Here is a 24,711-nt window from a genome sequence, read left to right on the forward strand (position 1 = left end):
AAAATTAAGTTTCGGGTCATTTCGGGTCGACCCTGCCAACCCGCCAACCCGAAATTTTCGGGTTCGTGTCAGGTATCCTGACCCGTTTCGGGTTGGCGGGTCAGGTTCGGATCAGCGGGTTTTTTGTTATACTTGGGCCTCAATCCGACCGCCAACCCGAACCCAACTTGATTGCCACCCTTACTGTAGGACCCTCATGGTATGTGTTGGACAAAGATGTCAAACAACATTTTTGTGCAGTATAGATAGTGGATGGCTCCTTGTATAACTTTAAACATTAATTTGGTTCGTAATAAACCTCGGGATAAATTTTATCAAAAAATGTATAGATAGTAGATGTCCTCTTGTATAACCAACTCCCTCCAGACGAATTGGCCATCACATTAATTAATTATGGAGTGGGAGATCAAAAGTTCAAATCTTGCCTCCCATCAAGGTTCCTCCGGCTTAGTTGAACCTTTCTATAGAATAGATTGCCTCCTCCCCCGCCTCCTAGGAGTAAGGGTAGACTAGACATGTGCCTTTACGACAAAAAAAAAAGTCCTCTTGTATAACTCTAAACGTTAATTTAGTTCCTAAATAAACTTCTATTTAGGCAGGTATAAAAGAATAATTATGACTACGGTTTGTGGAAGAAATTCTGTGAAGAAGAAGCATACACAATTGGAAATCTTTAGACAATTTTTTTTTACACAGTAGACAACAAAATTATGTTTATTTCTATGCACCAAAAGTTTCCTAAATTTTCAACTAGTACTTGGCTTCATTTCAGCAATTTTAGGTGGGTGCAATTATAGGACAGTATTGAAAATTGACAATTCTTTTAAGCCAATTTTGAAAATTCTTCAAAGTTGAGGCGGTCCGCCACTGTTGTGCAACCGTTTACCATGAGATTTTGGAGAGAATCAGAGAAGTGAAATCATCGTCTAGTGTTTTTTTTTTTTTTTTTTTTTTTTGTTTTAGAAAGTCTTATTTGGTATGCTAGCTTTTGTTTAATTTTGCTGTCAATAAGAAATGAGTCAAAAACCGCCATTAGACTGTAAATGAATGAATTTTCAGGTGACGAAGATTTTAGTGGAGGAAAGAAAAAGATTCTGTCATTTCTTAAAGATGTAAAAGTCAAGAACTTTTGATGCTGCCTCAGAAAAGGATCGGCTACAGCTGAAACAATCAAGTAAACGTACTCTTAGCTCATCGCATACGTAATGCAGAAGAAGAGAAGCGAGCTTATATTATATGTAGAAACCAGAGAAAAAAGTCATACTACTGAATCAGTCTTAGGCCTTAGCTCATCGCATAGCTAATGCTGATAGAAATAGTGAGGCCAGAGGTCCTTGAAGTTCCTAGCAAGAAACTTCCCCTGTATGATCAATTTAATTATGGATTGATTTTGGGAAGACCATCACGACTTTACTATAAATACAACTCTAAACTGTCTCTTTTCTATCAAAAAAAAAAACTGATTTCGCATAGTTTCACAGAACCACTCCTAGTCTCCAACCCTTTCCCTTTCCTTCTCTTTCTCTGGGTTTGGCAAAGCTTGTAAGAATGGCTGATGAAGTGATTCTGTTGGACCATGCATATAGTCCTCCTGCTGTCAGGGTCAGAATTGCATTGAAAGAAAAGGGCATAGCCTTCGAGTCCAAACAAGAAGATTTTTCGAATAAGAGTTCATTGCTCTTAGAAATGAACCCGGTGCATAAACAGATCCCTGTCCTAATTCACAACGGGAAGCCAATTTGTGAATCCCTCATCATTGTTGGATACATTGATGAAGTCTGGAATGAAAAATCTCCTTTGCTGCCAACTGATCCTCATGACCGAGCTCACTCAAAGTTCTGGGCTGATTATATAGACAAAAAGGTGAGAGCAACTGTCCAAATCATCATCTCAATTTTTAGTGTGTCCATATATCACTACTGTTCATATGGTTAACTAAATAAAGTGCGGTCCCTTGTATGTAATACCAGAACGAATTATATTAGTGCCAGCTTAATTTCTTGAACGACCACCCTAGATTATAATGCGATTTTACATGGAGGTGGGTGAACAATAAATTTTCTGATCACTTTATTGTGAGCATATTCTAACTATCCCGGAATACATGTGTCGTGTAATACAGATTTATACCCTTGGAAGAGCAGTGTGGACAGCCAAGGGTGAAACCCATGCAGCAGCAAAGAAAGATCTCATAAGCAGCCTGAAAATATTGGAAGCAGAGCTTGGAGACAAACCTTACTTTGGGGGAAAGACTTTTGGCATCACAGATATTGCCCTTATTCCCTATTACAGCTGGTTTTATACATTGGAGAAGTTTGGAAACCTGAAGATGAATGAGGAGTGCCCAAAACTTGTTGCATGGGGTGAAAGGTGCATGCAGAGGGAGAGTGTGTCCACAACTCTGCATAATCAGTATGAGACTTATGACTTCATTTTGGAGCTAAGGAAGAAGCTTGGAGTTGAGTGACCAGAAGCTTTGTGATTTTCTCTGCGCATCTCTTTTCCATCTTCATTCAATGAAAAAAAAATATAAATTGCAGGCTTGCAGGATTAAGAAGAACAAATGTTACTTCAAGATATGAGAGTGATCCCCACCCTAGCTAGTTTTGAAGATTCAGTTTGTGATAACTTGTATGGTTACTATTATATTCAAATAAACACACAGACGATGTTTAATATAATTTGCCCAGCACCATGCTTTCAACTTTCATCAAATTGGCAGGGTTGAGATACATATACTATCACAAAAAACATAGTGAAGAGATTTATAATTTTTGTTCGTCCCATTGAGTATTCTGCTTCGTTTTATTATTATATTGTCTGCACAGAGCCTTATTCATGTAGGATTTCTATATATGTTTGTGCCCATATGCATTTTGGTTGGCACTCATGCCTAGAAGAAATCCAGAGTTACATTTGTCCCCTCTATTAAATGCTCAAATCCAGAGCCAAAGAATTCCTCAAGTCAAGTGATTTTTTTTTTTGTTGGCTAATTATATAATTATTTTATCTCCTTATCCTTATATTTTGAATATTTTTAGTCTTTTAAGTCACTTTCATTTTTTTTCGACTCAAAGTAATTGACTTTTGTCGAATGAAATAAACCTAATCCCAGAACTAATACTAAAAGCAGGCAACTCTTTAGTCTTTAAGTCACTTTCATGAGTATTTGAAATCTCAAACAGTGTAAACTAACCATAGGATAATTTTATGCATGTCTGCGTCCATTTATCATTTTGGATTCAAGAATTGATAGAACCTAAAATATGTGGTATAGAGCCAACCATTTGCCCCTCTAATCGGATGTGGTTTAAAATGCTCACCTCAAATTTGTGCCTCTGTCTTCATGACCATCACCCCCATTTGTCTTCATCTCAGCTATTATTTTATCACCTTGTTTTGTTCCATAACTCGTCATTATTTTTCTTGGTTCATTGTCCTTTTTCTCCTTTCAAGTTTATCTTCACTTCTCTACTTGCGGTTTCCCTCTGCATGCACTCTTCTCACTAGTCTTGCAGAGTTAAGGTTTGTCCCCTGCTTTTCACTTTGCTCTTTGCTACTACTGACCTTATTTTGCTTTGCCAGACTCACATGATCAACCAATCCAGTTGCAACTTCCAATTCTATGATTCTTATATTGCATAACTATTTGGGCTTCTGTACTTCCAATTTTGTTGGGTTCTTGCTTAATTTTTTAGGCTCTTATTCAGGGGTTATTGCTCTTTCCTTAATGATTTCTTTCTTCGAGTCTTTACAGAGTATTGATACATATGCCGTGATGCATATGCCCCCTTACGTAACAGATTTTGGATGCTTCGGAAAAAGGAATTTTTGTGTCTTAACTGTTGCCTTATATGGACAATTAGAGAATATTCTTGTTTTGGGGATAATAAAGAAAATATGTGGTTTTGAAAAAGGATCGTGTAATTAATCTGTAATCTGAGTTTTGTGTCTCTCTTAACAAGGTAGGATCTTTAGGAGGGGAAGCTTAGAGAGTTTGCCGCAGAGATGGGGGAGATTACCAACGTCACGGAATATCAGGCAATTGCCAAGCAGAAGTTGCCAAAGATGGTATACGATTACTATGCATCAGGTGCAGAGGATGAATGGACTCTGGCGGAGAATAGAAACGCTTTCTCCAGAATTTTGTAAGTTGATGCCTATTTTCAAGGCCTAGAATAAACAATGGTTCAGTAACTCTTCAGCAATTTGTTAAGATTGATTGCTGATTTCATCTAACTATGCAGCTTAATTGAAACCAATACAGATTTAGGCCACGGATTCTAATTGATGTGAGCAGGATTGACATGACCACCACCATCTTGGGATTTAAGATTTCAATGCCCATCATGATTGCCCCAACTGCCATGCACAAAATGGCTCATCCTGAAGGTAACAGATTCCTAGCTTTTAACTAAACAACTTTCTTTCTTAGTAGTTGATACCCTATAAGTACCATAGGAAATGACCGTCTTCAAAGATTGATGATTGATTAACTCATATTCGTGTTAATACTGTTCAGAATTAGAGAACCTCCTGGAAGATATAGTCACGTCTCCTGGAAATATCCATTTGGGAATCCTGATGTTACCAAATTGTTCAACTAGGATTGTTATGCATAAAGCCATACTGTTATCAATTTGTTTCGACTTGCTTAACTTGAAGTTGAGCTTGCGTGACGTCTTCAAACTTCAATTTCTGTTAGCAAGCAATACTTGGCTGATCTTAGCTACCTGGTTGCACCCATTGCACCAAGAACCTTGCTCAATGTCCTTTTATTTGATGTAGTTTGCTCCTCAAAGTATTCTACTTTTGGATAAATGTAGTTGCAGTACATTTTGCTGATATCATACCTCCTTGGAAAGAAAAAGGGAAAAACGGAAAAGGAGACTTTTTGACTTGTTTTATATTTCTCTATGACAATTAAAGAAGCAGGAAAATCCTCTATATTTCTCTATGACAAAACAAAAGAAAGATTATTTATTGGAATGGGAACATTTTTAAAGTGATTGAAAAAGAAAAGATGAGTAGGATAATGCATGAAGGAAATGTGATTAATTTATTAGTCTCTGCATGATGTAAAGCAGCTCACTTCTTTGTACCAAACATGCTTTTGAAGTTCTTGAAGCTGATATGGACTAATTTTATGCAGGTGAATATGCAACTGCAAGAGCTGCATCAGCTGCAGGAACAATTATGGTTAAATATATATCCTTGTCAAATTTATATCGAATCTTTTGAAAGAAGAATTTGATCATGTTTAGAGTCACATTATTTGGCAGTATCTACTCTCCAAGAAGGCAAGAACTATCAAAAGTTGACATGACAATGTAGCAAGATTTTTACATTGTGTGGCTTTATATAGCACACTGGAAAATAATGGAACCTGGAGATTATACTACAAAGACTTGTAATATACACTGAATTATTAATGTATGATCTGTTGGTGATTTCAGACGTTGTCATCATGGGCTACTTCCAGTGTTGAAGAGGTTGCATCAACAGGACCAGGCATCCGGTTTTTTCAAATTTATGTAAGCATGAATTTGCAATCCTTGCAATCTTTTTGTGTTACTGCTGTTGCTCTTCCAGCTCTTGACTTGTCGTCATCAGTTACCTATAGACAAATTTCATACCTCTGCTATGCAGGTCTTCAGGGACAGGAATATTGTTGCTCAGTTTGTGCGAAGAGCTGAAAGGGCAGGTTTTAAGGCTATAGCCCTTACTGTTGACCTACCTAGAGGGGGACGCAGAGAAGCAGATATCAAGAATCGGTGTGTTTGAATTCCAACATTATCATAGATCTTAGACTTATTGAATTAGGTTGTGCTACATCACAATTTGAGGGGTTAGACTTTAACCTTAAAGTACTAGAGGTTAATAAACTATCTCCGAAGAGTGCATTTGACTGAATCTGATACAGATTTACTTTGCCACCATTTTTGACATTGAAGAACTTCGAGGGATTAGACCTTGGCAAGATGGACAAAGTAAGTTGCAACAATAACTGGTCCATATATGTAACTGGTCTGAATTTTTGAGGTCTTATACAAGTTTTAATTGTTGTCCTATTTGCAGGCAGATGACTCTGGATTAATTTCATATGCTGCTGGTCAAACTGATCGCACTCTAACTTGGAAGGTACAGTAGCTGCATTGTCATAACTGAATGGATCGTTTGCTAAGTCATGGACTCAACACTATGCTCACCCTAGTTTGGCTGCTTGCATCTTGGCATTCCCGTTGGAGCTATTTGTGTGGAACTAGTTTCTGAAAGTATAAAAACCTAAAAACAATTTTCATGAAACTTGAGTCAGTATCCTGAACCTAGTAGAAATGGCATACCATTCGTTATGAGTTTCCAATTTCTTTATATTCTCATTATTTGAGTAGGATTAAGGTGACATTACCAAAAAAAAAAGGACTTTTAGAAAAACTGAAAGAGCATAGCTAGAAGTTTACCTTGTTCTTAAAGAAATCAATATTAACTATGTCTTTCTCAAAACTGACAGGATTTCAAGTGGCTCCAGACCATCACTTCAATGCCCATCCTTGTGAAGGGTGTCCTTACTGCTGAAGATGGTAAGAACTCAGAACAATGGAGGCCCTCACAATCACCTCTTTAGTGGTCAGGCTTTTGATGATATGTACTAATGTAATGAGGAAATGACTCTTGCAGCAAGAATAGCTGTCCAGAATGGAGCAGCTGGCATCATTGTATCCAATCATGGTGCCCGTCAACTTGATTATGTTCCTGCAACTATTATGGCTTTGGAAGAGGTGCCCAACTCTTGCCTGGCTTATCATCTGCTTTACATTTAAACGCCCGATGAATACACCAAAATTAAGCTAATCGGAAACTTTTTATCATATCATTATTTGGTAACCATGTTCTCTGATGTGAAAACTTTAGGTTGTGAAAGCTGCACAGGGTCGTGTGCCAGTGTTCTTGGATGGAGGGGTCCGTCGTGGCACTGATGTCTTCAAGGCCTTAGCCCTTGGAGCTTCTGGCATATTCGTAAGTTCAACATATTAACGAAATTTATAGTAGAATCTTCCATGATGTTGGTATGATCTCATTCTGTCCATAAATATGGACGAATTGGTCTAATGTAATTTGCATATGTTTCTGCAAAACAAGTGATCATGTGGTCATGTTCTGAATGGACAGATTGGAAGACCTGTGGTTTTCTCCTTGGCTGCAGAAGGAGAAGCTGGAGTTAGAAAAGTACTTCAGATGCTGCGTGAGGAATTTGAGCTAACCATGGCGTTGAGCGGCTGCCGGTCACTCTCGGAGATTACTCGCAACCACATTGTCACCGACTGGGATGTTCCACGCCTTCTTCCTCCAGCAAGGCTTTGAATGCAGCTGCCTAAATTAGAGGCAACTGCTTCATTACAATTTGAACCATGGCATTTGTGCTTTCAAGAGAATCCCTTTTCATGAAAACTCACTTATGTTTAAATGAGTCTACAATCTACATTATGATAATGTCAAAGCTTTTGAGTAGAGGTGGCAATTTGTCCCAAGTCCCAATGGGTTACCCATGCCCAAAAGGACTTTAGGCGGGATGGGTATTATAATTTGATATTGGATTTAAAATGGGATGCATCCCAATTGTACCCATTATTTGATGGGAAATGTTGGGAAATACTTGGGTACCCATTGGACCAAATATCTTCCCAAAAAATTTCATTTATCCAAAAATTCATCTTTGATATTTTTTTTTTTTTGCAAAAATCTGATTTTTTTGCACTTCCATTTTCTTTCTTTTCCTTTCTTCACTTTCCTACAAAAGAAAACCAATTAAGTAAAAATGATTTCATTTAAACAACTTTAAAAAAATAAAGATAACAATAAAAATAAAATGAATTGATAAAATTTTGGTGTCTACAAGAATCAATACTTTACTAACAATTGCTGGCACCCTTTATGTTGATTTTATGCTAATTGTTGAACTATCTACATAGATTTCTATATGCAACCGTGTTATCAATTTTTAATCAGCTTTTTCGTTTCTATGCTAGTTTTATTCAGCATTTAATGTGAATTTCTTTTGTATCAAATTTTGGAAATTTTAAGAATGTCAATAAGAATGAATTTGGTATTAAAAAATCTTGTTTCTAGTTCTTGTGTTAGACAATATTATGGATAAGGTTGGAATATGGCTATATATCTATATTTTCCTTTATTTGTTAATCCAATTTTTGGTTTAATCCAGGGAGAAGATATGTTCATTCTTACCAAAATGTTATGTCTTTTAAAAGTAACTATTGATAGTTCTAGAATGTAAATGAATTCAGGAAAATATAAATTCACAATAAGATAAAAAGAAATTTAACAAATAAAATATTAAAGTTATATAAAAAATAAAAAAGAATTAAAAGAAAAAAATATAGAAAATAAATTTGGGTATTGGGCGGGATCAATCTAAACACATTCCAAAGTGATCCCGCCCAAATTAGTCCCAAAACATATATGGGTAAGGTTAGACCAAAATCCATATGATTCGATTCCATTTCGAACCCAAGCAAATTCCGCCCATTTTACCTGCTCTACTTTTGAGTAATGATGGACTGGCATACTTCCCTAAATGGCCACAAGAGCCTGTCTTGCACATTCTTTCCCTGACACTATTACCATTGTTCCCTGAGCAGAATTTCTGTTTTTGATCTTCTACTTGATCAGATAAATGTTTGTCTTTCAACACTGGTTGATAAATATGGTAGGGGTAAACTGTGAAAATGATAGATCAGGAGCTCAGGAAGATGTTCTTTCCCAGCTCATGAAGTTGAAACCCATTGATTGAATCACTGATGAAAACATGCAAGTAAAACATTCATGGTATAATTTCTTAGCATTCTCGATGGGAGAAACCAACTTCAAATTAAAGAATCAGGGAATCATATTGAGGAAACAAACTTGAAAGTAATAATGTAAGGAGAGACCGTACAATTTTCCTAAGATTGATTATTTTGTTAGGTTCACTATCTCTGATATAAGTCCTATTCTTTGTCGCTCATTACTTTTTCATTTTTCTACTTTCACCCTTGATTAGATTAGGAGTTTAATGATATTTTCAAGAGTAATTAATTCATAAATAGTTCCACAATTCAAGTCTTGACTTTTTTTCTATGACATTTGTAAAACAACACCTTATTGAAATTACCCAAAAAAAAAAAAAACTATTTCAATCGGTTCCATCAATTAATGAGGCCTTTTTGAGAATCGTTGGTTCCGAATTTCTTATATAAAAAAAATTGGTATCAACAATTTTGTGCTCCTTTTATCCACTCTAATAATAAAGTTAACTATTTTTTCTTAAATTTTATGAAAAAAAATTACTAAAGTAGGATAGATGAAGTAGTACAAGAATTTTTCTAACGAGGGGCACTCATCAAAACACGCAAATTTTACCAAAAGAATACGCACTTAAATTTATTACTCTTGTATTAGATGCCTTTTCCAAATTAATTTGACTTTTAAAGAAAAAAAATTACTAACACTTAAAACTGTTTTAAAGAGTGTGCCGCAGCACTCATTGGTCAAACCCATTAATATACAACTTGCTATAAACTTTTTTAAAGATTCCAAAGTAATTGCATATATATATGGATTTTTGCATACTAAACAAAATTAAAATTATGTATACGAATTATCCAAAAAGAAATTTATTTAATGGAATTACCTTTTTTTTTTCAAAAAGTCGAAATTACTTTAAACTTTTTTATTTCTAATCGAATTACACAACCATACCGTACTAAACAAAGGGTCAAAACGCCGACGTTGATTTTCATTTTCCCGGTTTTCACGATCCAGTCTCCGACCTCTTCCCGCCCGTCCGCTGCCACCTCCACCCTTACCCAACCGCCGGAAGCAATTGGAAAATCGAAAATGCGCACCTTTGTCCTGTAAAGCAAGTATAAGAAATGTCAGGTTTGTATTGTTATTTCATTACTGGTGATTCCTATTAGTTTTACGATCTGATCAAATTTCACTACTAGATAAAAACGAAACGAAGATCGGAAGGAGAGGTCGAGCAGCTGTGGTTGTCCTCGGCGACATCGGCCGCAGTCCTCGCATGCAGTATCACGCCCTCTCCCTAGCTTGCCAGGTCTATCTATAATTCTACACACAAACAGTTACACACTTCATTTAAACTATATGAAATATATATTTTTTATTTTCGTTCAGTATTTGATGATGTTTAGTATCACTTGCAAACTGCATTTTAGCCTTTTTCTTCTGACTCTTGTTATATCAATTCCCATTCTTCGGTTCAGGCTGGCTTAGATGTAGATATTGTTGCCTATGGAGGTAAATATATGTTTCTTTCATCAAGCAATCAATTATCAATTGGGTTGTTATATTTTCAAGTTGCCAGCAATTTTAGCATTTACAAAGATTCTTGCTTGTTGCTTTATTCTGTGCTTTGATTCTGGCTAGGTTCAGAGCCCCACGCTGCCTTGTTACAGCACCAATCCATACATCTTCACAGAATGGTACTACTATGAGATAGATATTTCAAAACATTTTGAGCTGTGTATTTACAGTTTTTTAGATGGTGTATGGTAATTTACGTTTATTATGTGCTTTTAATCTGCAGACACAGTGGCCATCTGTACCTCAAAGTTTACCTAAGATACTTCGGTCCTTCATGCTTATGCTCAAGCCATTAGTTCAGTTTCTTGTGCTTCTTTACTACCTTTGTTTTAAAATACCCGCGCCTGATGTTTTCTTGGTGCAGGTGAGTTTGAATTTTTCACTTAAATTGCCACTGAGGTCTCTTTCTCTATTATGAGTGGTTTTATTTCTCTTATTTGGCTAGTAAGTTGTTTGTACATGGTGAGGATGTGGATTAAGTCTTTGCTTTGAGCCTCTGATTGGTATACCAGAAAACTATGTACTCTTTTATATTTTGATGCAACAAGAATTCTGTTTTCTAAAGGAAAGATTGATTTTTTTGCTTAGCAATTGTAATCTTGGTCTACTTGTTGGTTGTTTTTTTCTGAAAGAAAAAAAGACCGTTGTTCAACTTGCAGTGTATTAGCCTCAAGGAATGCAGGTCTGCCCCTGCAATATTCCTCTTTGTATTCTGGCACTGGAAGGTTTTAGGGAAGAGCTTAAATTAGAATCTTGAAATGGTTTCTGGTGTAAGGATATGGAATTGAGTTCCAAGAAGTGACACTTGATAATGTCATGGACTTGATGACATCCTAAGTGCCTAAAAACCTGGGGTTTACCCGTATGAAATATGTGTATGCAGCTTGCCTACCTTGGTTTTGTAGATATATCATGGCTGTGTGTTGAAAGAACACTTACCTGCTGCAATATGGAAGATATGAGAAAGGGAAATTTGCCAATTTGGTCTCTATTTCAGAAAAAAAAACTTTTTTAGTCCTTCACATTTAAAATCAGCCAAAAGAGTCCCTCAGATATTGGAAAAAATAAAAAAGTCTGCCTATTTGGTCCCAAAGCTCATTTTCGTTCACTTCTTCAGCCAAAAACCACATGCCTGCCTCATCTGTTCGCCTCAGTGAGGATGGCTTGTGCTTGAAATTATGTGCAAGTGAGGGAGGCGTCCATTTTTTGGCTGGAGAAATGAGCGAAAATGAGCTTTGGGAGCAAACATGCAAACTTTTTTTTTTATATCTGAAGGACTATTTTGGATAATTTTAATTGTGAGGGACTAAAAAAGTTCTTTATGAAAATGTGAGGCACCAAATTGGCAAATTTCCCTATGAGAAAAAATAGTTAAGAGATTATCTCTTTTATGGTGGTGTATTACCAAATAGTGGAGCAGAAGATTTTGCTTTTAATGGATCAGATGTCTTTACTTCTAAACGTGTATGGCCTTAGCAAGCAATGCCTTTCATGTGCATGAGATTGGACCAAAGTTTATTCTAAAAATATGAGCTCTAGCTTTCTTATTAAGATGCTGCTATCTGAAGTATTCATCCTTTTCACAAATTTTGTTGTCTACCTCCATTCACAATTCAACATTATGGTTTGTATTATTGCAGAATCCTCCATCAGTTCCTACTTTAGTAGCTGTTAAATGGGCCAGCTGCCTGAGACATTCTGCTTTTGTATTAGACTGGCATAATTTTGGTTACACACTACTTTCACTGACTCTTGGGAGGGGCAGCAGTTTTGTGACAATATATCGTTGGTATAAGACAAACCTTTTCCATTTAAGTGTAGAATTGGACCTTTTCTTAATTAATGATTCATAAAGTCAAAGCATATCTAGGATTGAGAAGCATTATGGGAGGATGGCAAGTGGTGCCTTTTGTGTGACAAAGGCAATGCAACATGAATTGGATCAGAACTAGGGGATTAAGTAAGAGTATGAATTCTCTTCTTCACATTTGGCTCTGATTGGTCATCTTATGGTTTAGCTCCAGCAAGTATTCCTTATCATTTTTGTGTTTTTATATCTCAGAGCAACTGTGCTTTATGATCAACCTCCTGAATTTTTCCGACCTGCTTCCATTGAGGAGAAGCATGAGGTACTTTTTTTTTCCAATCGGATTGTTCAGCAACATGTATTGACTTTGAGAATTTTAAAAATTGACTGTGGATTGTAGTTGTTTTGTAGGATCAGCGAAAGTCTCAGTCAACCCTTTGGACTTCAAGACTGCATAAGCTATGGTAGTAGTAACACAATTTGTTATGCAGTTGATCTTTATTTGATGTTGAATTAGTTGATGCCAATCATGGTTTTCTCTTAAAACTGCAGGAATGACTGGAACAGGTGAAAGTGATCCCAATTCTACCTTATTTACAATTCATACTGGCACAAATATAATTATGAAGCAGAACAGACCTGCCATCATTGTAAGCAGCACAAGTTGGTAAGCTGTTGATGTGTCTTCATTCAGTAGATCAACTAAGCACCTAATTACTAAATTGTAGATGACTATCCCACTCCACAGTATCTTGGGAGCTTATGAAACTTTTTAAGGTAAAGTTATGGCTTTAGTTCTTTGGAGACAGATAACCATTTGAGGAGTGTTTTTGATTTGAGATCAAACTGTTCACAACACAGAAACATTGATTGGTTTAGTGATCTCCCAACAACAGAAATTAGTACCACTGCTGTTTTTGCGAGCTTCAAAACCAGAAAGAAGGATACCAATGATAATCTGAAAAGCTTTTTCATGCATTCTTCAATTCTTTCGCATGAAATGCAGTACGAAATGGTAGTTATGTGGTTAATGGGCCATAACTAAATGATGTGAGTTTATAGCAAATATAGATGGCGGCTGTTGTCTTAAGGAATAGCCAAATTGTTATAATGTTGTTATTCTGCATAGCATCTCTGATTCCATATAAGTAATTTTCAGGACTCCAGATGGAGACTTTAGCATTCTTTTGGAGGCAGCACTTATGTATGATAGACGAGTTGCAGGACTATTAAATGAGGATGATGTGAGTGATGGGGAAATTTTATGGAATGAAATCTTGTGCCAAGGTGGAGGAGTTCAAGAAAATGTATGTTTCTACAATTAATATGCTTATGCAGTTATCTTTTTTTGTTTCTGCCCTTTAAATATATATTTTTTTATGCAAATTATTGTGTGGGGAAGTTCTGCTAACTAAATGCCCAACTGTTTTCCATGTGCTATATAAAAGTGCATATACCAACTATTTTAGGGTATGAATGCTCTAACGGAGTTTTATGCTACTTTTTTCACGAGTATAATCATCTCAAGGAGTGACTTTATATGAGCTTGCTTCTGTCTGGGTGCCTGATTTTGATTTTTGATATGATCTCAAATTGCTTACGCAACGGTCTAAATTGGTTGCCTCTTGCGCACTTTTAGTTGTGCCTTGCACATTTATCTCAATGTATGTGCATTTATGTTGTCTTTGTTCGTTTTACTGGCTCAGCAAGGTTTTATTTTTGAATGATGTGGTGACCATTATGATGATTGAGTTGTTGGTTTTGCTGGTATATCTAGAGGAAAATCCCATATTCATTGCTTTTCCTGATTATAGATAAGGGTTTGGAGAGATGGTGCTTTTAGTCAAGAAGTATTTAAGTCAAGAAGTGCCTTTGAAGATATTGCTTGAATGTAAAGCACATTTAATAACTGATATTTCTTGGTAAGGCACTTATGTCATATGCTAAAAATTTTAGTTTCTTTTTTGGCAAAGTGCATTCATGGCCATGCATTACTTTCGCAAACAACCTTTCTATAAAGTCGCAAACACTTGCTATCTTTCATATTGATCATTGATCTAAGGATTCTCTCTCTCTCTCTCTCAGCATTGAGAAAGAGACTTCATCAGTGCTGGCATCATGTGGTTGGTCAGAAGAAGTTTACACTTTTATGCGTTCTCGGAAAAAGCTGTGTGTGGGACGAGCAGAATATGATGCATCAAATGTCAACCAATTGAAGTAAGTTTCTTGAGTTGTTGAAATTCAGGTTTTTTCCTCTGGCTTTCATGTATTTCATTCTTTAATTAATGCTTCCTTCTCTTTAGTTAACCTGGATGTGGAACATTTGATGCTTTATAGATGACCAAAATTTTCAGACACTGATTAAAATTGCTAGAATATGAGGATCTGAATTTGCCAATAGTGTAGAGTGTTCCTGATTTTATTGTGTCCAAACAAATGGATTCAGCATACTGATTTCAGTTGTCCTTGTATTCTATTGGAGAGCTCTCATGGACTGTGGAACCTTTTGAGCCACAAATCTGATTGCCATATTATTGCATTAGAGGTTGTTAACTGAAATGGGAGGTGAGACAAGTTAACCGTGGAATCAGTTTGTTTACCTGGATGTTGTGATTTATGATGTCATTACTCCTTTTTTACATGATTATCCACTTATCAATCAAATATTTTTGTGCCTGTGGAATTTAATTATGCAACCTTCACATGCATTTGATATTTTGTATCTTCTCTTCTTTGTACTTATTTGTAACTTACAGCTCATATGGAATCTCGTCTGCATTTATGTCATACAGGAGGCTGTTGATAAAAGATGCCAAATCAGCTTTTATTTCAAAAATTCCCGAGTCGTTGAAGGGGAGGCTTATTGAACATCTAGTATTATTCAGCAAAGAGAAACAACCATCTATTGCGTGAGCAGTCTTGCAAGGTAAGCATTCAAGAAAGACAATTATATTCTCAAGATTTACTATGCTTCTCATTAGAAGAAATGAGATTACCTGGTCGCTCTGCCTTTAATCTCCTTTCCTTGTATGGGCTGTACTTGAACATATGTTTCGGCCGCTTGCAGCCTCTAGCAATTGTAGATGATGAGGTTGGCTCCTTATACTCTGATGCTGAAAATGATGGAGTAAATTTACCATGGCATCCTCAAGTCTGAATTTAATTATGAGTATTTTCTATTTCATCGGTGGCAGAAGATACTCTTTATCACATCTCTAATGTTTTTCGAAGTCGGTAACTGGTCAATTGAACCAATTGTAGATGATCGTCCTGTAAAATATAAGGCATACAAAAGTCGAGTCTGGATGTCACCTTAAATTTTCTTCTTGCAGGCGGTGCAATAGGTGTTTGATAGAGAATGACACAAATGTTGCTCATATTGTATGATATCCTTTTTGATCGTATGTGTAGCATAGAATCCCATTTTATGGATGTATCACAATTTTCCCATCAAAATGTGGCCGGAGTGTACGATTGGATCAGCAATTGAGTATTATTACTACTACTTTTTCTAACATTTGCACTGATCTTGCTTTTACCGTTTTGAAGTGTTGTTGTACTATATATGTTGTTGTTGTTGTGGGCCTTCCTGCCAATATACCTTTGGCGAAGTGTGTGTGTGTGTGTGTGTTTTTTTTTTCTGCTTTTTTCGTTTTTGTAATGATTAAGTGTGATTCTAGTCTATTTCTGGTCCACCCCTTCTGGACGAGGGTGAGTTATTTTGTGAGCAAATTTGTATAACAAATTTTTCCCCTTTATACGCAAGTCTCTGTGTTAACCACGGAGGGAAGCCAGCCAATTTGGGATTTTGGGCTCCCTCAGTACGAAAGTTCTTTGATTTCTTAAAATTGAGAGAAGCTAAAGATGCTGATGTAGAATCGCGCTACCGTGTAGCGTAAGATTTTTCATGAGAATTAGAGTGAATTCTTCATGTAGTGTCTTACACAATAATCAACATTTATTTTAAAGCCTATGGTGCTAAATAAAATGTTCCCATAAGGTTAATTTAATAGCTCTTATAGCTATTTTGAAAGCAAGAATCCAATTGTGGAGGTTATTGATCTCTTAATGGGAAAGGAAAATTTTTTGATATTTTACTGAATATTTTCACCAAAAATGATCTAAATAATATCTTGCTACAAGGTTAATGTAGTAGCTCTTGTAAAGCAAGAATCAAAGTGTGGAGGCCATTGATGTCTCGATGAGAAAGGAAAAGCTTTCGATCTTTTACTGGAAAAGGGATTTGTAGAGCCAGACTTCACTGAAAGTGAGAAGTCGACTCAAATGATGCACTTGCCATCCGTCATCACTCGACCAATGTTACTTGTTCATCATTTACCCACTCCTGAATCGATCCTTCTCATTTTTGTGCCTGAAAGTCTTATTTGGTATGCGAACTTTTTGTTCACTCATGCTGTCAAGAAGAAATGAGTCAAAAACTCCAATTATACTGTATATGAATGAATTTTCAGATGAATGTGGAGAATTTTCTTAACATGTATTAGAAGTCAAGAACTTGAGATGCTATATCAGAAAAGGCTACAGTACAAACCGTGGAGAAACCTAAGGCTTCGTTGGGATTGAGGAATTTGACGAAAGATTTAGTTGTTTAAAAATTATAAGAGGTATTTCGGTTTGTAATTCACCAATTATATAAATACACTTTATATATTAAATTAATTGGTAATTCACAAGTCCAAATAACTCCTAAATGATCTAAACAATTAGAGGGATTTGAGAGGATTTCATCAAATCCCTCAATCCAAACACAACTTAATTTATCACTCTTAGCTTATTGCAAGCTAATGCAGAAAAAGCCAGGCAAGCTTATATAATCTACAGTAGAAACAATAAAGAAATCATACTTGATTAGCTCATCGCTTGCTAATTCTGTTGAAATTATGAGGGCAAACAGTCGGAAGTCCTTGAAGTGCCCGGCAAGAAACTTTGATGTTACGAAAACTATGACAAATTTCCTATAAATACAACTCTGCAGCAAGGGAGTCCCTTCTATCAAACAACACCCGAAAATTGTGTAGTTTTACCGAACCACTCCAAGTCTCCAACCCTTTTTCTTTCCTTTCGTTTTTTCTAGAAAAGATTCAATTTTTGCAAAGCCCGCAAGAAATGGCTGATGAAGTGATTGTGTTGGACCACGAATATAGTCCTCCTGCTAACAGGGTAATAATTGCATTGAAAGAAAAGGGCGTAGCCTTCGTGTCCAAACAAGAAGATTTGCCGAATAAGAAGAGTTCATTGCTCTTAGAAATGAACCCGGTGCATAAACAGATCCCTGTCCTAATTCACAATGGGAAGCCAGTTTGTGAATCGCTCATCATTGTTGAATACATTGATGAAGTCTGGAATGACAAATCTCCTTTGCTGCCAACTGATCCTCATGACCGAGCTCACTCAAAGTTCTGGGCTGATTATGTAGACAAAAAGGTAATTTCGACTGAATGAACCACCATTCTGTTCTCCTATTAGTAAAATTAGAACGAACCATTTTCGTGCCAGCTTAATTTCTTGAACAGCCCCCTACGTTAATGCTTCCACATAGGATTTTATGAAAATTTACAGAGACTATGATGGCTTTTGAATAATGAATTTTCTGATCACTTTATTGTGAGCATAATCTAACTATCCCGGAGTATATGGGTTGTGTAATACAGATTTATACCCTTGGAAGAGCAGTGTTGACAACCAAGGGTGAAACCCAGGCAGCAGCCATGAAAGAACTAATAAGCAGCCTCAAAATATTGGATGCAGAGCTTGGAGACAAACCTTACTTTGGGGGAAAGACTTTTGGCATCACAGATATTGCCTTTATACCCTTCTACAGCCGGTTTTATACCCTGGAGAAGTTTGGAAACTTGAGCATGAATGAGGAGTGCCCAAAACTTGTTGCATGGGGTGAAAGGTGCTTGCAGAGGGAAAGTGTATCCACCACTATGCGTAATCAGTATGAGACTTATGACTTCATGTTGGAGCTAAGGAAGAAGCTTGGAGTTGAGTGACCAGAAGCTTTGTGATTTTCTCTGCGCATCTCTTTGCCATCTTCATTCATGAAAAAAACAAAAAATTTGCAGGCTTGCAGGATTAAGAAGAACAAATGTTACTTCAAGATATGAGAGTGATCCCCACCCTAGCTCGTTTTGAAGATTCAGTTTGTGATAACTTGTATGGTTACTATTATATTCAAATAAACATACAGACGATGTTTAATATAATTTGCCCAGCACCATGCTTTCAACTTTCATCAAATTGGCAGGGTTGAGATACATATACTATCACAAAAACATAGTGAAGAGATTTATAATTTTTGTTCGTCCCATTGAGTATTCTGCTTCGTTTTATTAAAAAGAAAATTTTAAAGGATTCGACTAAAGGGCACTAGTAATTCTAGACAGTAGTGTAACTCATAAAATTATTAATCATTCTTAACTGGTAATTGTATTTTAATACGACTAACCTGACAATCTTTGTATCCGTGATTCACAATATGAAAATTTATTATTATCATTATTATTATATTCAAGATAGGTTTACATCTTCAAGTCTTGACTTCCACGGTCTACTATTTCGTGTGAAACAAAAACTCTTTTAGTTTTGACAAGTTGTCACCACCACCACAAATGTTATGGTAGACAATAATGTACATAAATAGATACTAGGAAACAAGTTAGTAGCACTAATTATTTTCAAGAAACAGATTAGTTCTAACAATCAATGTAAGCTTTGTCAAAACATGACATGTCCTAAGAATTTTCTACACCCCCCCCCCCCCCCCCAACAAAAAAAAGAAAAGAAAGAGGCACCCCATAAGAAACTGCCATACAAACTTGCCTATTGCTGGCGTAATTGTCTGCACAGAGCCTTGTTCATGTAGGATTTCTACATATGTTTGTGCCCATATGCATTTTGGTTGGCACTCAAAGAAATCCAGAGTTACATTTGTCCCCTCTATTAAATGCTCAAATCCAGAGCCAAAGAATTCCTCAAATCAAGTGATTTTTTTTTTTTTTTGTTGGTTAGCTAATTATATAATTATTTTATCTCCTTATCCTTATATTTTGAATATTTTTAATCTTTAAGTCACTTTCATGAGTATTTGAAATCTCAAACAGTGTAAACTAACCATAGGATAATTTTATGCATGTCTGCGTCAATTTATCATTTTGGATTCAAGAATTGATACAACCTAAAATTCCATTAATTCTGCTTTCAATCCAAGTAGTTACATATATGAATAACTTAGATCATTAGATTAAAGCTTCAATTGTTTATGTTCAAACACATGTAATATTCAAGGGAATGAGCTGAAAAATGAAATCCCAAATGTAGAAACTAGAAGCATTAGTACCTAGTTGAAGTACCAAGAATAGTTCCTTAGGAGACAAGGACTAACAGGACCCTCACCACCATTCTCTTCTTCATTAGTATGTTATCCATTCTCTGAGTCAAGAAATTTGCACCATGTACAGACAAGGAGAGGAAGATAGTGATGTATTAATAGTTACTACTAGACCAGATAAAGGCACATCATTATATCAAAATAATACGTAAAACATGAGTATATATGTACTCAGCATGCATTTAAAGAACTATTTCAGTAGGAGGAAAATTTTCAGAAATTTTGGTGTGGGATGATAATGAAGAAAACACTCTGAAACACACAAGATGTATGTGGTATAGAGCCAACCATTTCCTCTAATCGGATGTGTTTTAAAATGCTCACCTCCAAATACTCATCCTCAAATTTGTGCCTCTCTCTTCATGACCCATCGGCCATCACCCCATTTGTCTTCATCTCAGCTATTATTTTATCACTTTTTTTTGTTCCATAACTTGTCATTATTTTTCTTGGTTCATTGTCCTTTTTCTCCTTTTAAGTTTATCCTCACTTCTCTACTTGTGGTTTCCCTCTGCATGCACTCTTCTCACTAGTCTTGCAGAGTTAAGGTTTGTCCCCTGCTTTTCACTTTGCTCTTTGCTTCTACTGACCTTATTTTGCTTTGCCAGACTCACATGATCAACCAATCCAGTTGCAACTTCCAATTCTATGATTCTTATATGGCATAACTATTTGGGCTTCTGTACTTCCAATTTTGTTGGGGTCTTGCTTAATTTTTTAGGCTCTTATTCAGGGGTTATTGCTCTTTCCTTAATGATTTCTTTCTTCGAGTCTTTACAGAGTATTGATACATATGCCGTGACGCATATGCCCTTTACGTAACAGATTTTGGATGCTTCGGAAAAAGGAATTTTTGTGTCTTAACTGTTGCCTTATATGGACAATTAGAGAATATTCTTGTTTTGGGGATAATAAAGAAAATATGGTTTTGAAAAAGGATAGTGTAATTAATCTGTAATCTGAGTTTTGTGTCTCTCTTAACAAGGTAGGATCTTTAGGAGGGGAAGCTTAGAGAGTTTGCCGCAGAGATGGGGGAGATTACCAACGTCACGGAATATCAGGCAATTGCCAAGCAGAAGTTGCCAAAGATGGTATATGATTACTATGCATCAGGTGCAGAGGATGAATGGACTCTGGCGGAGAATAGAAATGCTTTCTCAAGAATTTTGTAAGTTGATGCCATTTTCAAGGCCTAGAATAAACAATGATTCAGTAACTCTTCAGCAATTTGTTAAGATTGATTGCTGATTTCATCTAACTATGCTGCTTAATTGAAACCAATACAGATTTAGGCCACGGATTCTAATTGATGTGAGCAGGATTGACATGACCACCACCATCTTGGGATTTAAGATTTCAATGCCCATCATGATTGCCCCAACTGCCATGCAGAAAATGGCTCATCCTGAAGGTAACAGATTCCTAGCTTTTAACAAAACAACTTTCTTTCTTAGCAGCTGATACCCTATAAGTACCATAGGAAATGACAGTTTTCAAAGATTGATGATTGATTAGCTCATATTCGTGTTAATACTGTTCAGAATTAGAGGACCTTCTGGAAGATATAGTAACGTCTGCTGGAAATATCCATTTGGGAATACTGATGTTACCAAATTGTTCAACTAGGATTGTTATGCATAAAGCTATACTGTTATCAATTTGTTTCGACTTGCTAAACTTGAAGTTGAGCTTGCGTGGACGTCTTCAAACTTCACTTTCTGTTAGCAAGCAATACTTGGCTGATCTTAACTACCTGGTTGCACCCATTGCACCAAGAACCTGCTCAATGTCCTTTTATTTGATGTAGTGTACATTTACAGTTTACTCCTCAAAGTATTCTACCTTTGGATAAATATAGCTGCAGTACATTTTGCTGATATCATACCTCCTTGGAAAGAAAAAAGGAAAAACGGAAAAGGAGACTTTTTGACTTGTTCTATATTTCTCTATGACAATTAAAGAAGCAGGAAGATCCTCTATATTTCTCTATGACAAAACAAAAGAAAGATTATTTATTGGAATGGGAACATTTTTAAAGTGATTGAAAAAGAAAAGATGAGTAGGATAATCCATGAAGGAAATGTGATTAATTTATTAGTCTCTGCATGATGTAAAGCAGCTCACTTCTTTGTACCAAACATGCTTTTGAAGTTCTTGAAGCTGATATGGACTAATTTTATGCAGGTGAATATGCAACTGCAAGAGCTGCATCAGCTGCAGGAACAATTATGGTTAAATATATATCCTTGTCAAATTTATATCAAATCTTTTGAAAGAAGATTTAGATCATGTTTAAATTCATAGGGTCACATTATTTGGCAGTATCTACTCTCCAAGAAGGCAAGAACTATCAAAGTTGACATGACAATGTAGCAAGATTTTGACATTGTGTGGCTTTATATAGCACACTGGAAAATAATGGAACCTGGAGATTAAAGTACAAAGACTTGTAATATACACTGAATTATTAATGTATGATCTGTTGGTGATTTCAGACGTTGTCATCATGGGCTACTTCCAGTGTTGAAGAGGTTGCATCAACAGGACCAGGCATCCGGTTTTTTCAACTTTATGTAAGCATGAATTTGCAATCCTTGCAATCTTTTTGTGTTACTGCTGTTGCTGTTCCAGCTCTTGACTTGTCATCATCAGTTACCTATAGACAAATTTCATACCTCTGCTATGCAGGTCTACAGGGACAGGAATGTTGTTGCTCAGCTTGTGCGAAGAGCTGAAAGGGCAGGTTTTAAGGCTATAGCCCTTACTGTTGACACACCTAGACTGGGACGCAGAGAAGCAGATATCAAGAATCGGTGTGTTTCAATTCCAACATTATCATAGATCTTAGACTTATTGAATTAGGTTGTGCTACATCACAATTTGAGGGGTTAGACTTTAACCTTAAAGTACTAGAGGTTAATAAACTATCTCTGAAGAGTGCATTTGACTGAATCTGATACAGATTTACTTTGCCACCATTTTTGACATTGAAGAACTTCGAGGGATTAGACCTTGGCAAGATGGACAAAGTAAGTTGCGACCATAATTGGTCCATATATGTAACTGGTCTGAATTTTTGAGGTCTTATACAAGTTTTAATTGTTGTCCTATTTGCAGGCAGATGACTCTGGATTAGCTTCATATGTTGCTGGTCAAATTGATCGCACTCTAAGTTGGAAGGTACAGTAGCTGCATTGTCATAACTGAATGGGTCTTTTGCTAAGTCATGGATATTACTCAACACTATGCTCACCCTAGTTTGGCTGCTTGCATCTTGGCATGCCTGTTAGAGCTATTTGTGTGGAACTAGTTTCTGAAAGCATAAAAACCTAAAAACAATTTTCATGTTTTCTGGTGTCTTTTTGTAAACCAATGCGATGTCATCAAACTTGAGTCAGTATCCTGAACCTAGTAGAAATGAAATGGCATACCATTCGTTATGAGTTTCCAATTTCTTTATATTCTCATTATATGAGTAGGATTAAGGTGACATTACCAAAAAAAAAAAGGACTTTTTAGAAAAACTGAAAAAAGAAATCAATATTAACTATGTCTTTCTCAAAACTGACAGGATGTCAAGTGGCTCCAGACCATCACTTCAATGCCCATCCTTGTGAAGGGTGTCCTTACTGCTGAAGATGGTAAGAACTCAGAACAATGGAGGCCCTCACAATCACCTCTTTAGTGGTCAGGCTTTTGGTGATATGTACTAATGTAGTGAGGAAATGACTCTTGCAGCAAGAATAGCTGTCCAGAATGGAGCAGCTGGCATCATTGTATCCAATCATGGTGCCCGTCAACTTGATTATGTTCCTGCAACTATTATGGCTTTGGAAGAGGTGCCCAACTCTTGCCTGGCTTATCATCTGCTTTACATTTAAACGCCCGATGAATACACCAAAATTAAGCTAATTGGAAACTTTTTATCATATCATTATTTGGTAACCATGTTCTCTGATGTGAAAACTTTAGGTTGTGAAAGCTGCACAGGGTCGTGTGCCAGTGTTCTTGGATGGAGGGGTCCGTCGTGGCACTGATGTCTTCAAGGCCTTAGCCCTTGGAGCTTCTGGCATATTCGTAAGTTCAACATATTAACGAAATTTATAGTAGAATCTTCCATGATGTTGGTATGATCTCATTCTGTCCATAAATATGGACGAATTGGTCTAATGTAATTTGCATATGTTTCTGCAAAACAAGTGATCATGTGGTCATGTTCTGAATGGACAGATTGGAAGACCTGTGCTTTTCTCCTTGGCTGCAGAAGGAGAAGCTGGGGTTAGAAAAGTACTTCAGATGCTGCGTGAGGAATTTGAGCTAACCATGGCGTTGAGCGGCTGCCGGTCACTCTCGGAGATTACTCGCAACCACATTGTCACCGACTGGGATGTTCCACGCCTTCTTCCTCCAGCAAGGCTTTGAATGCAGCTGCCTAAATTAGAGGCAACTGCTTCATTACAATTTGAACCATGGCATTTGTGCTTTCAAGAGAATCCCTTTTCATGAAAACTCACTTATGTTTAAATGAGTCTACAATCTACATTATGATAATGTCAAAGCTTTTGAGTAATGATGGAACGGCATACTTCCCTAAATGTTCACAAGAGCCTGTCTTGTACATTCTTTCTCTGACACTATTACCATTGTTCCCTGAGCAGAATTTCTGTTTTTGATCTTCTGCAGTTCTACTTGATCAGATAAATGTTTGTCTTTCCACACTGGTTGATAAATGGTAGGGGTAAACTGTGAAAATGGCAGATCAGGAGCTCAGGAAGATGTTCTTTCCCAGCTCAGGAAGTTGAAACCCATTGATTGAATCACTGATGAAAACATGCAAGTAAAACATTCATCGTATAATTTCTTTAGCATTCTCGATGGGAGAAACCAACTTCAAATTAAAGAATCAGGGAATCATATTGAGAAAACAAACTTGAAAGTAATGTAAGGAGGGACCATACAATTTTCCTGAGATTGATTCTTTTGTTAGGTTCACTATTTCTGAAATAAGTCCTACTCTTTGTCGCTCATTACTTTTTCATTTTTCTGCTTTCATCCTTGTTGATTAGATTAAGAGTCTAATCATATTTTCAAGAGTAATTAATTCATA

General features: G+C 36.4%; 4 protein-coding genes and 1 pseudogene across 8 annotated transcripts; all 5 read left to right on the forward strand.

Moving 5' to 3' along the window:
- The first annotated feature begins 1,341 nt into the window (after window positions 1–1,341).
- On the forward strand, window positions 1,342–2,681 carry LOC113770461 (probable glutathione S-transferase). The gene is made up of 2 exons (XM_027314921.1): window positions 1,342–1,863; window positions 2,123–2,681. Exons 1-2 carry the CDS (start codon window positions 1,549–1,551, stop codon window positions 2,465–2,467), a joined length of 660 nt encoding a protein of 219 aa, XP_027170722.1. The 5' UTR covers window positions 1,342–1,548; the 3' UTR covers window positions 2,468–2,681.
- Window positions 2,682–3,421: 740 nt separating this feature from the next.
- On the forward strand, window positions 3,422–7,507 carry LOC113770458 (peroxisomal (S)-2-hydroxy-acid oxidase-like). 3 transcript variants are annotated; one of them, XM_027314917.1, is made up of 12 exons: window positions 3,422–3,525; window positions 3,970–4,148; window positions 4,268–4,392; window positions 5,153–5,199; window positions 5,457–5,534; window positions 5,650–5,774; window positions 5,924–5,990; window positions 6,079–6,141; window positions 6,512–6,581; window positions 6,679–6,779; window positions 6,913–7,017; window positions 7,171–7,362. In XM_027314917.1, the coding sequence occupies exons 2-12, from the start codon at window positions 4,009–4,011 to the stop codon at window positions 7,360–7,362; spliced, it is 1,113 nt and encodes a 370-aa protein (XP_027170718.1). In that variant the 5' UTR covers window positions 3,422–3,525; window positions 3,970–4,008. The 3 variants fall into 3 exon arrangements, with proteins under 3 accessions (XP_027170718.1, XP_027170719.1, XP_027170720.1); XM_027314918.1 differs by having other exon boundaries at window positions 3,424–3,525; window positions 3,966–4,148; XM_027314919.1 differs by lacking the exon at window positions 3,422–3,525 and having other exon boundaries at window positions 4,009–4,148; window positions 7,171–7,507.
- A 2,374-nt stretch (window positions 7,508–9,881) lies between these two features.
- LOC113770459 lies at window positions 9,882–15,707 on the forward strand (annotated as a pseudogene).
- A 1,564-nt stretch (window positions 15,708–17,271) lies between these two features.
- Window positions 17,272–18,420, forward strand: LOC113770460 (probable glutathione S-transferase). The gene is made up of 2 exons (XM_027314920.1): window positions 17,272–17,635; window positions 17,863–18,420. The coding sequence occupies exons 1-2, from the start codon at window positions 17,318–17,320 to the stop codon at window positions 18,205–18,207; spliced, it is 663 nt and encodes a 220-aa protein (XP_027170721.1). The 5' UTR covers window positions 17,272–17,317; the 3' UTR covers window positions 18,208–18,420.
- Window positions 18,421–20,045: 1,625 nt separating this feature from the next.
- Window positions 20,046–24,320, forward strand: LOC113770456 (peroxisomal (S)-2-hydroxy-acid oxidase). 3 transcript variants are annotated; one of them, XM_027314911.1, is made up of 12 exons: window positions 20,046–20,152; window positions 20,594–20,772; window positions 20,891–21,015; window positions 21,789–21,835; window positions 22,100–22,177; window positions 22,293–22,417; window positions 22,567–22,633; window positions 22,722–22,784; window positions 23,176–23,245; window positions 23,343–23,443; window positions 23,577–23,681; window positions 23,835–24,026. In XM_027314911.1, the coding sequence occupies exons 2-12, from the start codon at window positions 20,633–20,635 to the stop codon at window positions 24,024–24,026; spliced, it is 1,113 nt and encodes a 370-aa protein (XP_027170712.1). In that variant the 5' UTR covers window positions 20,046–20,152; window positions 20,594–20,632. The 3 variants fall into 3 exon arrangements, with proteins under 3 accessions (XP_027170712.1, XP_027170713.1, XP_027170714.1); XM_027314912.1 differs by having other exon boundaries at window positions 20,047–20,152; window positions 20,590–20,772; XM_027314913.1 differs by lacking the exon at window positions 20,046–20,152 and having other exon boundaries at window positions 20,633–20,772; window positions 23,835–24,320.
- The last annotated feature ends 391 nt before the right edge of the window (window positions 24,321–24,711 follow it).

This window comes from Coffea eugenioides, chromosome 5 (genome assembly GCF_003713205.1).
Source record: "Coffea eugenioides isolate CCC68of chromosome 5, Ceug_1.0, whole genome shotgun sequence".
Lineage (NCBI taxonomy): Eukaryota > Viridiplantae > Streptophyta > Magnoliopsida > Gentianales > Rubiaceae > Coffea > Coffea eugenioides.